At 36.4% G+C, this 15,703-nt stretch overlaps 1 protein-coding gene across 2 annotated transcripts in view; it reads left to right on the top strand.

Annotated features, from left to right (window-relative positions):
• The window catches only part of sik2b (salt-inducible kinase 2b), a 43,024-nt gene that overhangs the window by 10,722 nt on the left and 16,599 nt on the right, over positions 1-15,703 (top strand). For both annotated transcript variants that reach the window (XM_048160163.1, XM_048160162.1), the window contains exons 4-6: positions 4,748-4,909; positions 8,371-8,495; positions 9,009-9,132. In XM_048160163.1, the coding sequence (XP_048016120.1) occupies positions 4,748-4,909; positions 8,371-8,495; positions 9,009-9,132 (411 nt within the window). The remainder of the gene's footprint in view (positions 1-4,747; positions 4,910-8,370; positions 8,496-9,008; positions 9,133-15,703) is intronic.

Genomic DNA, 15,703 nt, shown 5'->3' with positions numbered 1-15,703 from the left:
TAAAAGCAAAAATTAAAAGACGATGAAAGCAGGAAAAACTAAAAATCAAATCTAATAAAATTTTTTAAATGAAAACTATAATAGTAGCCTACCCCAATGATAAGTGTGTCAATCCCTGAAAAGTACTGAATTTTGCTCTTTCGCGTGTTTTTGCACTTGAACGGTCAAAAACCGTCCATTTTGGTGAGCATATTACAGTTGGGTGAACATAAACAGTTTGGGGAATATCAGATGTACCTATATCAGTGTATTGGATCTGTGGAAGCATTTTTATTGGAAATGCTTAATGCATCACAATTTAACTAAATTAAATCTTATGATATTTAGTCGACCAAAACTAGACTAAAACTAAAACTAAATTTCCGATGACTAAAATATGACTAAAACTAAAGGGCATTTTAGTCAAAAGACTATGACTAAAACTAAATCAAAATTTGCTGTCAAAATTAACACTGATCGGAATCTGACAATTTTCTTGTAAAAAATCAGAATCTAAATCGACTATGAAAAATCATGATTGGTGCATCGTTGCTATAGTGATTTGTTGTTTTTACTATAGTGATTCACTTTTATATTGAAAAGAGTAGCCAGGATAATCTTTAAGAAAATTCACGCATCCGAGTGTCATATGGGTTTGGAACGACATGGATGTAAAATTTTCGTTGAAATATCTATTTAAAATCACTTGTTGGTGATTCTTGAAAGTGAAAGTAGTCTAAGAGTATACTATATCACTTCCACTGACCGATCCCTTTGACTTTGTAGCAGCAGTTGCTGTTCACGTGTGAAAACTCACATAATCATCACACATTATTCTTACATAACAGCGTGTCTGTTTAACAGTACACGGCAATGTGATTTGCTACCAAGAAATTGTTCCTTCCCTGAGGATTCAGGTTTTTCTTTTCTATGTGCATTTTGATTTATATTTTATGCACTTTTAAGGGAAATATCTGTGATATATAGCCTGTAGAGTAGCCTCACACAAAGCAAAACTATACTCAACATCAAATATGTTAAGTTTGGCTGTTGTTCACAACATTTCTGCTTTCATTGTGGACAGACAAATTACTAAACACTTTTGCTTCGGATATATTTGTTGAGTTTTGTAAACATATTTGTCATGCTAATTCTGCTCGTCCAGCCACGAGTCAGCACGCTTGTACCAGCAAAGTGTTTTATTACAAGACAACAAACAGACATTTAACGTGATTCTTTTACCATCTCGCGGTTGTGGTGTACTTTATGTGGACACCATGACCCTGGTGTTGGATGTGACAACAGCGTCTCTGTTTTGAAAGAGATATAAAGAGGAATGTCGTGGCTGGGGCAAACCAAATTACTTGTTCCCACCCAAGTGTGCTACAGGGTGAGATAACAGCCAAATCTCCCATAGAGACTTAAAATGAGGTTGCCGAGGTCAAGCAAATAAAAATCAAAAAACAAACAAAATGATCTGTCAACATAGCATAACAAATGCTTTTTGTCGAGATTATCCTATAATTACTCTCCGGTAGTACTGAGAGGCCATGTTGTCCAGCTATTGTGATTCTCGGATTGCACAATATGATTATGCAACTTATTTACAGCATGTTCCATCCCTATAAAGGCTAAAAACTCTCACAAATTATGAAAGATACTTTTTTAATATTAAGACCGAGAACATGATTAGTTCACACTAAACCTAAGATATCCTAATATAACATAGGCACTCACTTCCATCAGATAATCTTCACAGGGATAAAAGAGAGAGGAGAGAGATAGAGCAGCATTTGGTGTTTGGTGTGAAGTGCTAGGTTCGGTCTCCCGTGGTGGAGCTTAGCAGTGCAGAAGCCCACCACGAGAGCCTGTCTGCTCCACCAGCGCTGCAGATCAGAGCCGAAGCATTAGAGGGACCTGGAAACTGGGTCAACTTCGAATAAGCAGGAGCTGCAGAACGCACAGGCAAAGCAGGAGAGAGAGGGAAAGCTAAGGGACATTGATTTGAATTTTGGAAGTGGAGGGGAGAAATGTAGGCCATGCATATTTTAGAAAAATACAGAGCTGGAGAAAAGGTTCTTTTTGAACATGTCAGCTGATCAGTCTTGACACCCGTGTCTGCCCTCAGCCTCTCGATCCCTGCCGTTTACCCTTAGGCTCTATTCCTAGTCTGTCAATTTTAGGTTTTAGCATTCGTAATGGCGGTATAGGAAAATTCATAAATCCTGTCTAGATCATTTATGACACACTGGAAAGAGTGTGTTTCAAGACCAGAAGAAATGTATTCTGTATGTTGGAAATAGTTTTGTTTATTTTAATATGTGTGCAGGAATCCACTAAGAGAAAATGACCAAAATTTACCTTGGTACTGTGTGTGTTTTAGTAGTAGTAGTTTTTTATTATTATTATTATTATTAATTTATTTTTTATTTAACACCATGGTATTTGGTAAAGCATTATTCTTTGATTTTTACATATTTTTCTTTTTTTTCTGTAATTCATTAATTTAGAGACACTTTGAAATCTTTTTTTAATATATAGATATTTTTAAATATGAAAAAGTCACACAGCAAGGGAATGATGGTGAAAAGCTTAAAATAAATGGTAATCTAAGTAAAGAAAAATTAAAAAATACCATAGTATTCTTTAGAGTTATTCTTTGATTACATATGCATATATGTGTCAATTTTATTATTTAAATATGTTGTTCATTAAACATATTTCATTTTTATTATTATTAAAAATATTTTACATGTTATATTTCAGTGAAATAAAGATGGTGTAAACCTAAAATACCATATGTGTACGTGATAAATCTACCAAGACAAGGTTCAGCAAGTTCATGTTTTAAAACCCCTAATACACAAGCCCTTCAGATAATGCATCTTGCTGGGAAGAGGAAATGCTTTTTCTCCTCTTCGTGTGCCTCTGTAAGGCAGTTAGTCAGTCCATGCAACTGTGGTGTGGCTGCCGCTCTGGTTTGCAAGGGTCAGAGAGGAACTTCAGTTGTACTACTTAGAAAGTGGAAGCAACTTTTATTAGGTCAGCTGGCCAGCTCAGGCTTTTTCAGGTCTATCCTGTTCATGCTCACATGGCTAATCAGAAGAAGAGAAGTTTTCGAAGCTTAATGTACCTGGTATGCTGGCACCAGGCTGATATTTTGTTCTGTTGGCCAAAGTCCACAGTCTGTGCTTTAGCAGGGTTGATTACAGATGGTTGAGGGATATAGAGCAAAGTGTGTGTACATTTTATCTCTGAGTAGATTCCCACAGGCCAGTTGACACAAATATGAGACATTCCTATGTCAGGTGTGTTTTTCGATTAGCAACATACTCTTAAAAAAAGTTTTTTAAAACGAAGCACAATTTCAGAATGTTGCATCTGGTATCTAATTGGTTTGCTCAATGAATTTTACATTTGGTATTACTGTAAATGTAGTATTATTGTAGTAATATTACAATTTACATCATATATAAGATAAATTATATATATATATATATATATATATATATATATATATATATATATATATATATATATATATATATATATATATATATATATACAGTCAAACCAAAATTGATTTAGATACCTTGAACATTTCATTCATTATTACAGTTTATTCACTATAGTTTAAAAAAATGGTAATATAATATGACAAAATCTTTAGAGGGAAAAAATTAATCTTAATTATGTCATATAACACTTAAGCAAAACATGGTCAGGTCAAAGTGTCTGAATAATTTTTGGCTCCAAATTTTTATCAACTTTACTGGTAGTCCACTGTATGATAATTTTTGGGTATAATATTTCAGTTTACTTTATTTTGCTATCCTCACTTACATAAATGAACTATAGTGTCCTGCACCCACTAGTAAAAAAATATCAAAAAATATCTATAAAATTTTTGGTTTGACTGTAATATATATATATATATATATATATATATATATATATATATATATATATATATATATATATATATATATATATATATATATATATATATGTCATTAATATGCATTTATTTGCACCCTGTATATACACAATAAGATGTTAGTGTTAGTAACTAGTAACATGTTAGTAACTAATATGCGTTCTTTGCACACAATTTTTTTTTAATACACGTGTCACACAGCAAATGTATCCAGTAAATAGACTTAGCCTATATAAATACAGACGTGTGGACACAATGTGGCTTTTTTGTTTTTAGTAACCCATGTTTTTCTTCTCTTCTCCGCTCTTTAAGCTAGGTTATGCAAGGTAATTCTGCGATCACAAATGACTCTGTTTTTTAAATTTTTTTTGATTTTTAAACTTATGCAGAGAAATGATGCCTTAAACATGTTGCCATGTACACACAGTCACTCTGCCAACCCACCTCAGTATAATCCCAGGACGAGTATGGAATGGAATGTGTGAGGACTGTAGGTTTGGCCACGGGCCGAGGGCCAGGGGCTGACCCAGCACTCTAGGGTGTGGTGACCACATGATTACACCATCCGGGGGGATGTTTACCCTACTCACACACCACAGAGCCTCCTTATTGTGGCTCATCAATCTCTGCCACTAGCCACACCACACCACCGGAGCCTTTCCCGGTACAACGTGTGGTCATGGTTTTCAAAATATTGCTTTTTTTTTTTTTTTTTTTTTTCGTCCAGTCACATTTTATTATGACCCACATTACACTACAATACCCATGCAGAATGTTTAATTGATTGTGTTTTTTGTGATGTTTAGTTAACCCCACTTCCTCTTTATTTAGACTACCTAGCCAAGCATGGACGGCTGAGCGAACCAGAAGCACGACGCAAGTTCTGGCAAATTCTATCTGCTGTTGAGTACTGCCACAATCGTAACATCGTTCACCGGGACTTGAAGGCAGAGAACCTGCTGCTAGACGGACACATGAACATCAAGATTGCTGGTAAAGGCCTTCATAGTTACACTATCCAAAATTTTGGCTTTAGAACATCACTAGTCTGTATATATAAAAAAAACTACTGCTATATTATATTATATTATATTATATTATATTATATTATATTATATTATATTTGTATTTTATTGCTATAATGAATTATATTTTATTATATATTATATTGTTGTATACTATATTGTATAATATAATGCATAAATAAATTATGTTTAATTTAGTTTGGTTTATTTTATGTATGCTTTTTATTTGTGCAACTGGGTAAATGCACAAATAAAAAGCACAAATTTAAAACAAAAACAAAAAAATTGTGTGTGTCAGTAACACTGAACTGGAGACTCTAGATTGTAATGTAAAACATTAAAGTTTGTAGCACCACAAAACTAAGCCGAAAGTTGTAGACAGAATGGTTTGGTACTTTTTTCTTTTCTTTTTTTTTTGGGAGGGGGGTGGGGAGTTTTCCATGCCATAAGTGTTTCACCTACATTTTTGTGAGTTGATAGTCATAGTTAATTATATGGGTGTGATGACATTTTATATAATCAAAGCTTTACTGCTCAGGATGATGACTCAGGTACTGCTCAGTTGCGTCATGAGCTGCGTCAAGAGGACACAGGTGCATTTTGTGCTGAGCCATATAAACAGACCAAGGTTCATTTGCAATTTCATTTGATTTCGAGCAATTAAGTGGCTACTGACTATAAAATGAGACAGGCACTGAGTATCGCAGCCATGCAAGGCTCTCAGTGAAGGAAGAGCTTCCCACACACATATGTGCACACATATTCAAACACAGACCAAACACTGTCAGTTTTCCTGACACCTCAACCTGCTCTCTGCCCAAACTCCACTGTCATGATGGTAGATTGAGATGTTTTGCACAGAAAGTATGAATGCAGTGGCCAATCACAGATGGGTATCCCACAAGGCTTTTTTAAAGGTCCTTTTTTCTGATGCACAGTCAGCCTCTCAGAAGATGGCTGGAGCTGGGTCACTCAAAGAAAGGTCATCAGTCTTTTATGTTCCACTTCAAACATTTATGTGCCTGTGCCATGACTAAAAGAAGAAATTTTGATGAAGCAGAAGACACTGTGAAACTCTAATCTATTAACCATGAAGACCCTTTCCTATACCATATCGATATACAGAGCAATATATATTTCATTTCACAGTGATTTTGCATTGTAATTACATGACTGATTAAAATGTCAAAGCATGAAGCAAGAAAAGAGTGTACATCTGTTTTTCCGTTAATCCATGTTAAATTAGCAAACCTGTGGGAGTGGGAGACTTCCTGGGGTTGGGCAATGATTGGGAAACTGTATAAAAATTGGTTGGGATTGGATCCCCAGAGATCTTTACACAACCAACCTCCAGCACAAATCCACTGCACGGTGCATCCATGTCCACTGCATAACAAAATTATGAGAGCCAGAGCTATTGACCTCAATAAAAGCTTTTATTTAAAGTTACAAAAAGACCAGCTCTGCCTGCCTGTAAATATAGCACTAGCCACTGTTTTCCAAGCTGCAGGAGTTAAGCTCTGGGGCCGGATGAGATTGAGTGATTCCTGTATTGAATGTTGAGGCTCACTCCTGCAATGTCTGCCGCTGGACTGCCTAGAGCATTGACGTCAATTCCTCCTGCTCAGTATTCAGCTCATGAAGTGGGTCAGTTCAACTGATATGGACTCATCATACCGGCTTCTTACATCACAGTCACAATGTAATGTAACCACGGCTGCTTTTTATCTGTCCTTAAGGTTCATATTTTCATTTTATGAGGTCCCTGAAGCTCAGGTTCTAAATAAACTCTAAACTCTCACTGGAATTTAAATAAAATCAGATGATTTGACATCCCAGTGCTAATTTCACCCTGTATTACTAAATCCGCTCTTATAAATCACAACGATTACGAAGAAATACAGGCCTGTGACCTATACTTGAAAGTAAGTTTGACCGTTATACACAAGGAGTATCAGATTTGTCTGAGAGCCATATTTGGCCATCTCACACCACTGTCTTAGATTTCTGGCAGTGGTGGCCATTGTATCTAATCTCAGAGCACTTTGTAAAGCTTGTCCAGTCCATTAAAGCCAGAGTGAGGTGAGGTGGTGATGATGGTTTCCATCTTCAGGGTTTGCACGGCATGATTCACTAAGCCCTGGCTATTACAGATGCTGCTTCATTGAATGTTGTCAGCATACCATGTTATACAAATTTGCTGATAGACATAGTTTGGTATAATGCCAGATTGGTAGCTTAGAAATTTTGAGTGACCTTATGTAATGTAGTCTGATCTTTTCTGGTCATTCACACAATGTTACAGCTTGTTAGGCAAAGTATAAATCAAGTCACAGAATCATGTTTTATTTCTTTCATCATGAAATTGTTTGAGTTCAGTTTTCTTTCCTGTGTTGATGTAATTCCTATTGAAACAGGAAGTTCAGATGAGGGCTTGTCCCGTTTATAAAATAGGCAGTGGGTATTAGTTACATCACAGCCATGAACCTGATTCGCTATTTTCAGGCGGTATTAGAGAAACTGATAATCTCATTCTAGATGGCATTTGATTGGACAAAAATCTGTGTAGTGCAGGATGAGTCATCAAGATTTTTACTCTGCTTTTCAGGAGAGGAAGACTGTACATTTTAAATGCCTATATCTCATTTTTAGCATTTTTATATAAAAATGCTGTCTGACAGTACTGCAGGCAAATTACACTTTAACACCAAAGTTTGTGTGGGAATTATTTTTTTAGTAATAGCCTCTCAGTGAGTACAACACTAATATTAGTCATCAAAGTAGAAAGAAGTGGGCTGCAAAAGCATCATTTTTTGAGCTTTGAGGATGTGTGGAGGAAATGTGTTTTTTGGCTTAGGATATTGGAGAAGGATGTTTTTGCAGTGTCTGTTCTGTCAGAGGCATGGGTAATTTAAGGCAAACATTACACCTCTGGTTCATCAGTAAACTGATTTCGCACAAATTACGCTATGCAATTGGAAGGATGTTATATTTATCAACTCTTGACAATTTGATGACAAATGACTCACACACTTGCAGGATCCATTCACTTTTTGCCACACTTGCCAAAAGTAATAGTCATCACAGGAATAATTTACATTTTAAAATATATTAAAATAGAAAACAGCTGATTTAAATTGTAATAATATTTCACAATATTTTTTAAGTTAAATATATTCAGTCAGCTAGAAATATTTCTTTTTAGTGAGTTTTTTTTTTTTAACACAGCAGTCACTTATTAACTGGAAAAGTTAACGGTCACTATAGGTGTGGGAAGCTTGATGGTACAATAAATATTGTAATGAAGCCTTCCTGTTTGTTGTCCCCTTAAGCTGAAATGTGATCTATGCCTCTGAACAGTTTCATTCTTATTTCTTTCTCTCTCTCTCTCTCTCTCTCTCTCTCTCTTTTTTTTTTTCATCATTGCAGATTTTGGCTTTGGAAATTTCTTCCAGTCGGGTAAGCCCCTGGCCACATGGTGCGGGAGTCCTCCATACGCAGCCCCGGAGGTGTTTGAGGGTCAGCAGTATGAGGGACCTCAGCTAGACATCTGGGTAATGCCACTCTGATCTGACTAGCCAGTGTATCCGTGCAGGTTCACACCAGTGTGTGTTTGACAGTAAATGATTAGTGAGTCAGCTGACAGTTGTTTGTGTTACCACCTATTCAACCTTTGAGAACTCGACTGACGTCAAAGCGTAAACCAAACACCCTGTGGTCCATTTGAGAGAGATAGAGATCAGATCATGTGAAAGCTCTCTTGCTTGCTTTTTACTGCCATTAAAGGAAGAGTTCACCCAAAAATTGGAAGTCATTTACTCACCCTCAAGTCGTTCCAAACCCATATGACTCTTTAATTAGGCGAGATTTTCACATACAATGAGAAAAGAGCAGCATAAACATTCTGTTAAACATCTTCCTTTGTGTTCCACAAAAAAGAAAGTCATACAGATTTGGAATGACAAGAGGGGAAGTAAGTGATGACAGAATATTCTTTTTCAGGACATTTGCACATTGTAATCGTGTTTTTTCACAGTTGAGCTGACGCTGTGTGTGTGTTCCTGCAGAGTATGGGGGTGGTTCTGTACGTGCTGGTGTGCGGTGCCCTGCCTTTCGATGGCCCCTCTCTCCCCATCCTGCGGCAGCGTGTCTTGGAGGGCCGTTTCCGTATCCCTTACTTCATGACAGAAGGTGAGACGTTCTCGCAGTGCACGAAGCTGCCACCAGGAGAGGTTTTCTGGCGGCAGTTGCTGTTTTTTCATGAAATTCAAGCCTGGTCAATTAAAACATTCCATAAGTGCTTGGCTTCAGTTTGTGTGTGTCTGGACTGTATAAAGAGGAACGGCTCTAACTGCTCAGAGACATTAAGTAGTGGAACATATCCCTTTGAAATGAGCCATAGTGAACTAGTCATCCAACTAGTCTGTTAGTGAGGTTGACTGGTAGGGATGCACTGATACTACAATTCTGGTCGATACCAATAAGCCGATTAATTAATTTCATTCTATTGATAATAAACCAATTAATTGCTGTTTTTGTCTGAATATATATATACAATAAATTTTAAATGCTACAACTGAATTTTGGCATCACAACATTAAAATGTGTATATTCATTTTGAGATTTGCTACATTACATTTAACAGTGTTATTACATTTTTAGTGTTTTTAAAGATCAACTGTAAGTGAACGTTAGACAACACCAAAGGTAATCTACACTAATAAATCTTACCCAACCAAACTTCTGAACGGTAATGTTTTTGAAAGAAGTCTATTATGCTCACCTAGGCTGCCTTTATTTGCATTTATTGTGAAAATATTATTACAATTTAAAATAACTTTTTTATATATATATTTTAAGATGTAATTTATTCCTGTGATAGAATGGTAAATTTTCAGCATCATTACTACAGTCTTCAGTGTCACATGATCCTTCAGAAATCATTCTAATATGCTGATTTGGTGCTCAAGAAACAATCCTGAAAACAGGTGCTGCTTAATATGGAAACCGTGATACAATTTCTTTTCAGGAATTTTTAAATAGAAGTCTTTCGTATTATTATAAATGATTTTTCTCTAACTTTTGATCAATTTAATATGTCCTTGCTGAATGAAAGTTTTTTTTTTTTTTTTTTTTTTTTTTTAACTAACCAATCTTATTGACCACAAACTTTTGAATAATAGTGTAAAAATGTAATGTAAAAGTAGGGTAAAATTAGCAGTTAATAAATCAATAAAAAAGTCTTTAATATCACTAATAACTGATATGGTATCATGTTTACCTACTGACAAGTTTATCAGAATGTTTTTGTTGTATTTTTTTATCACTGGTTCCACCATTGTTTTTTAATAGTGTGTCAAGTAATAAATTAGCTAAATTAGAACTTAACCCATTAGTTAAATGCCCCTAGAGAAAAACATCCAATTAGGGTCAGGTGATCTAGAAAGCCCATCTAATTATACAGGGTTTCCTTAAACCTGATTTGTTGACTAGTTGTTAACCCATCCACTTTACGTGAGTGACCTACGTGGAGTAAAATCACAGCAGTTAACGTTCACTCCACTCATTTTTAGGCAGAATAACACAAGGGCAGGATTGTGATCAAAGGAGAAAGGAGGGCAAGAGAGAGATAAAGTGAGAGGGCAAAGGGTGAAAGGCAAGACAGTTCAGACTATCCTGATGGCAGCGAGCCAGTTCATGCCAGACTCTAAGAGAGAGAGAGAGAGAGAGAGGCTGGTTGGCCGCACTTGACGTAAGAGTCAGAATGTCACATTCGTTCATTTTACACAAGCTTTGCTCTCTGTGATTAAACACGTATCAAGTAACCCGAGGAAGAGCGAACACATGTTAACCTACCGGTCCTGCCAGCATGGCCCCTGATTGGGGGGGAGGGGGGCCGGTAGTAGGGGTCAGTTGACTTTGTTCAAGACATTTAAACAATTAAGCCATGTTGAATATGTTAGCCCAAAACTCATGTTGTTGCGAGTTCCCGAGTGAAACTGAGTGTTACTTCTCAAATGAGAAGAACAGTGTGTGCTTTTCCTTTACATTTCCTTTTCAAATGCTCTCATCACACAGGATTTCACCCCTATGGAGTATTCACCCCACCTCATTCTGCTCTCAGCCAAGAGCGCTTGCACGCACCACACACTACATGCTACACACACTACGCTACACGGTGAATACCGCACACTCACCATTGGGAAAGATTACGAGAGCCTGGTGTGTTATACAGGGGACTTTGGCTTATTACTCAGTGAAGGAAAAGAACTTTCCAGAATTATCCTGGTAGCTTTAATGAGGACTCAAGACAAGATGGAATATTCAGGAACTTGCACAGTAATGGCATTATCTTCTAGAACATGTAGGACAATTTCTCTGCCCTTTGGTACTTTGAGATGAAATGAAAGTATGAATGAGGAAGATACTTTTACTATAAATTAGGACACTGTTTAGTGAGGTGTCATCAGAAAGAATTTTAGAATTTCAGTTGAAAAACTATATTTTAAAAATTTGTATGAAGATTATTATTTTTATTTTATTATTTTATTCTTCCTTGTTATTGCAATGAAAAATAGTCTTCGGTACTGACTTGGCATTAATATATTTTATCTAGCCTCAGCCAATGTAGCTGCTGTCAGAACCAATAGAGTTGGCTGCTTCATCTATCAACAAAAGATCCTTTGCGAACTCTCCATTATGCTGTGCCTCGTTTACAAAACAAAATGCTCCGAACAAACATACAATCCTCTGACGCAATCCAGGATGCCATCAAAAATAAACCATCCACTTGTTGACAGTGGTATCCATCTGAAGTATAAAGATGCAAAGATGCAAACGTCAAGCGAACGTTCCTTCATGCTTCTATTAACTTTTTCATTTGTCCTCTTGTCTGATTATAATGAGTTCTATTTGCTTTTGACATGACTCTCACATCCGGTGTAGGCTAGTGTCAGCCATTAAAGCTAGGGTAGGCAATGTTTTTCAGAAACACTTTTTGTTATACTGGTTGAAACTCTCTCCACATCCTGAGAGAAATCAATAATAGAAATGGTCTAAATATTAAAAATTGTACATATGTCTTCTGTGGCAGTCTCGGGACCAAAAAATGTTCGTCCAATCATTGCATTCGGTCCAAATGCAATTATACGATGTAATTGTAACATAAGTATTTGCATACCTCTGCGTAGGGTGGGATCTTATGCTTTCAAAGCTAGCTTGCTATTGCTAACCTCTCCAAAATTGCCTATCCTACCTTTAAAGGGTTAGTTCACCCAAAAATGAAATTTCTGTCATTAAGTACTCACCGTCATGTCGCCCCAAACCCGTAAGACCTTCGTTCATCTTCGGAACACAAATTGAGATATTTTTGACAAAATCTGAAGGTTTCTGAACCACTCACAGGCAGTAACGTCATTTCACCTTTTGAAGTCCAGAAAGGTATTAAAGACATTGTTAAAAGTCAACGTGACTACAGTGGTTCAACCTTAATGTTATGAAGCGACGAGAATACTTTTTGAGCGCAAAACCAAAACTAAAATAACGACTTTATTCAACGATTTTTTTCTCTTACCTGTCAGTCTTCTACGTTGTTGATGTAGTGAACAGAATGAAGTGCTTCCATGTTTGTGTCCGAACGCTGGCTCAGTCCACTGCGTCTTCAGCGGCTCTGATGTCAGGAGTACATGGAGACTGTTATGTTCACTCTTACATCCAACAATCAAACACCTCAATCGCTTACGAGACATTCTAGTCGCTACAGCTGCTCCAGCCTGGAGAAAATGGTGGACTGTGTACGACTCGCTCTGAGTGAGGTCTATGCTAATATGGCAGAGTCCATCAGCCATCATGGGCGGGGCCTGTGCAAAGTCACGTCACTTTGTCCAGAATCTGCAAACGGCTTGTGCTGAGACACTGCTTATGATTTATGGGAATTTAAAAAAAAAAAAGGGAGTGGGTGGATTTTTACATTATAGGGCGGTTATGTTCACACACTGCAAACACACATTTATGTTCAAACACCATGTAAAAGTAAATTTTGCGTAATAGGTGCCCATTAAGTTTCATGCTGCACAGAGAAGTTACAGTTGTAAAAATGATTTTGAAAAATAAATATTTTAAAATATGAAATGGAAAAATGTCATAATTTTCATTTAACATATTTAATTAAATTTATATATAAATTAAGACTGCACTGATGCTGCATTATCCACACATCATCAGACTTTCTTCATCATCATTAGACCCTCCTCTAATACTGGGGTCTTACCAAGGAGGACAGTACCACTGGAGTAGTATTCTGTGGGCCAAAGTTGAACTTTTTTGGATAAATATAAATGCCTTAATGTTCGGGGAAAACAAAGCACTGCATACCAGCACCAAAACGCCATCCTAACTGTGCACCGTGATGAAAAGGGTGAAATGGTGATGAGCTGTTTTGAACAGTCAGGATCAATGAACTCCAAAATGAAACAAGAGATTCTACAGCAGCTGTGTACAATCCAAAGCTCATAGATGTTGGGTCGTGTTCCGTGATTTAAAACATGCAAGTCAGTTACAAAATGGCTCAGACAGAAGAAAGTCATCATTTTAAAATGTCAAAATTGTACGTCGGTAATTGTTTCTCATGGGGTCAAATGGTATTTTCGACATTTACACGGGCTAGTCAGTGATTTATTGCCATCTGAATTCAGAATGTCAGTGTTTTTCTCTCACTACCCATGTAAAAATCCCCGGCTGAATTAACTACTGATTTTTTTTTTTAACAAACACCAAGGTAGTGTGGTAATTTAATTGCATTTACAATTGAGTTCACAAGAAGAGATCAATTAAAAATTCACTGTTTAAATCCTTTTTGACCACTGCTGAGCACCGTACGATAACTGTTGCACTTTGCTGTAATCTGCATGCATTTTAAAGATGTACTCTATTACCAAAATGCTGGAAAGTATTTAAAGGGATAGTTCACCCACAAATGAAAATTATCCTATGATTTACTCACCCTCACTATTTATTGAGTAATTATTATTTTACTTTATAAAGTTTTAAATAAGGATATTTGTCTTACACAAATGCATCGATTCGCTTCAGGCCTTTATTAACCCCCTGGAGTCATATGGATTCATTTGGGGTTTTTTTGCATTTCCCCAAGAAAAAAATGACACGGGTGAGTAAATCATGACGAATTTTCATTTAATTCATAAATTTTGTCTTTAATTTTGTCTTTAAAGCAATTAATGATTAAAAATCTGTTAATATCAGTATGAAAATCTAGTTTAAATAGTATGGTCAGTAAAGATGATAGTGTAAAATTAAATTTCAGATCACTTTGCATCTGAAGAACCATTCATCCTAAAATCAAGGTATTTCCAGATGGTTTGCAAACAGTTCTTCACAGTTGTATTTATGCATATAATTTCTACATGAATATGGTAATAAGATTCTCTGATTCCCTCTGCTGAAGTGAGGGAGCTGTCAGGAGGAGAATGTTTCCAGCAGAAGGACATCCCACTGTGTTCTAGCACAAGGAGTGTTACTGTAGCCGTGCGACTCCCTCGGTTTGCTCTAGTGTCTCGCAGGCTCTCCAGCAACCGTAAATGTGACAGATTAACAGGATGAACGAGTCTAAAAAAAAATGGTCAGCAATAAGCAACAAGAGAACTGAGCACACCCGCATCACCGCCAGCTCTTTGACGTCAGTTTCATTCAGCCCAGCTGAGTCAGACGTGATCAATAGTCAAGGGCACAGGGACAGACAAAATACCTTGTGCATTCTTCGATGAGATAATGTAATTTAGGTTTGTGTTGGTGTGACAGTGCAGCATTTGTTGAGTTTCATTTCGCCGGGGATTGTAGACGGGCTGTTCCACAAATCTTGTCCTAAGCAGTGGACGGTACAGGCTGTCACCACTGCTGAGTGTATGTCTCAGATGCAGCAGTGTTTACTGTGAAGCAAACACACTGTGACCTTTTCAGGTTGAGATTGTACAGAGCTGCTGTTCTTACTGCTGAGACAAGCACAGAACTTTCTTACTGCTCCCGCAATTATGATAATACTTGACCAATCATAATAATAACTGTTATCAGAATAAACAGTTCTTCCTCCAAGACTCACTTTTTTCCCCTCTAACATTTTTTTTAATCAAAAATAGAGTAAAAACAGTAATAATGAGAAATAGTACAATTTAAAATAAAATTTAAAAATGTTTTAAATTTGAATATAATATATACATTTGAATATATAAAATGTACTGTAATTTGTTCATGTGACGGTTAAGCTTAATTTCAGCAGCAATTACTCCAGTCTTCATCTCCATCCTTCAGAAATCATTCTAATATGCTGATTTCCTGCTCAAGAAACATTTCTTATTATAATCATCAATTTTTGAAAGAGTTGTGCTGCTTAATATTTTTTCAGGATTCTTTGATGAAAGAAGGTTCAAAAGAACAGTGTTTATTTGAAATAGAAATCTTTTGTAACACTACCAATATCTTATCAATGTCACTTTTGATCATTCATGCTTAAAGGATAAGTCCACTTTTAAATACACTTTTCCTGATAAATTTACTCACCCCCATGTCATCCAAGATGTTCATGTCTTTCTCTCGTCAGTCAAAAAGAAATGAAGGTTTTTGATGAAAACATTCCAGGATTATTCTCCTTTATAGTGTATTTCAATGGCTACCAACAGGTTGAAGGTCCATATTACAGTTTCAGTGCAGCTTCAAGGGCTTTAAACGATACCAGATGAGTAATAAGGGT

The sequence above is a fragment of the Megalobrama amblycephala genome, linkage group LG16 (genome assembly GCF_018812025.1).
Source record: "Megalobrama amblycephala isolate DHTTF-2021 linkage group LG16, ASM1881202v1, whole genome shotgun sequence".
Taxonomy (NCBI): domain Eukaryota; kingdom Metazoa; phylum Chordata; class Actinopteri; order Cypriniformes; family Xenocyprididae; genus Megalobrama; species Megalobrama amblycephala.
This window is presented reverse-complemented; position numbering and strand designations above follow the sequence as displayed.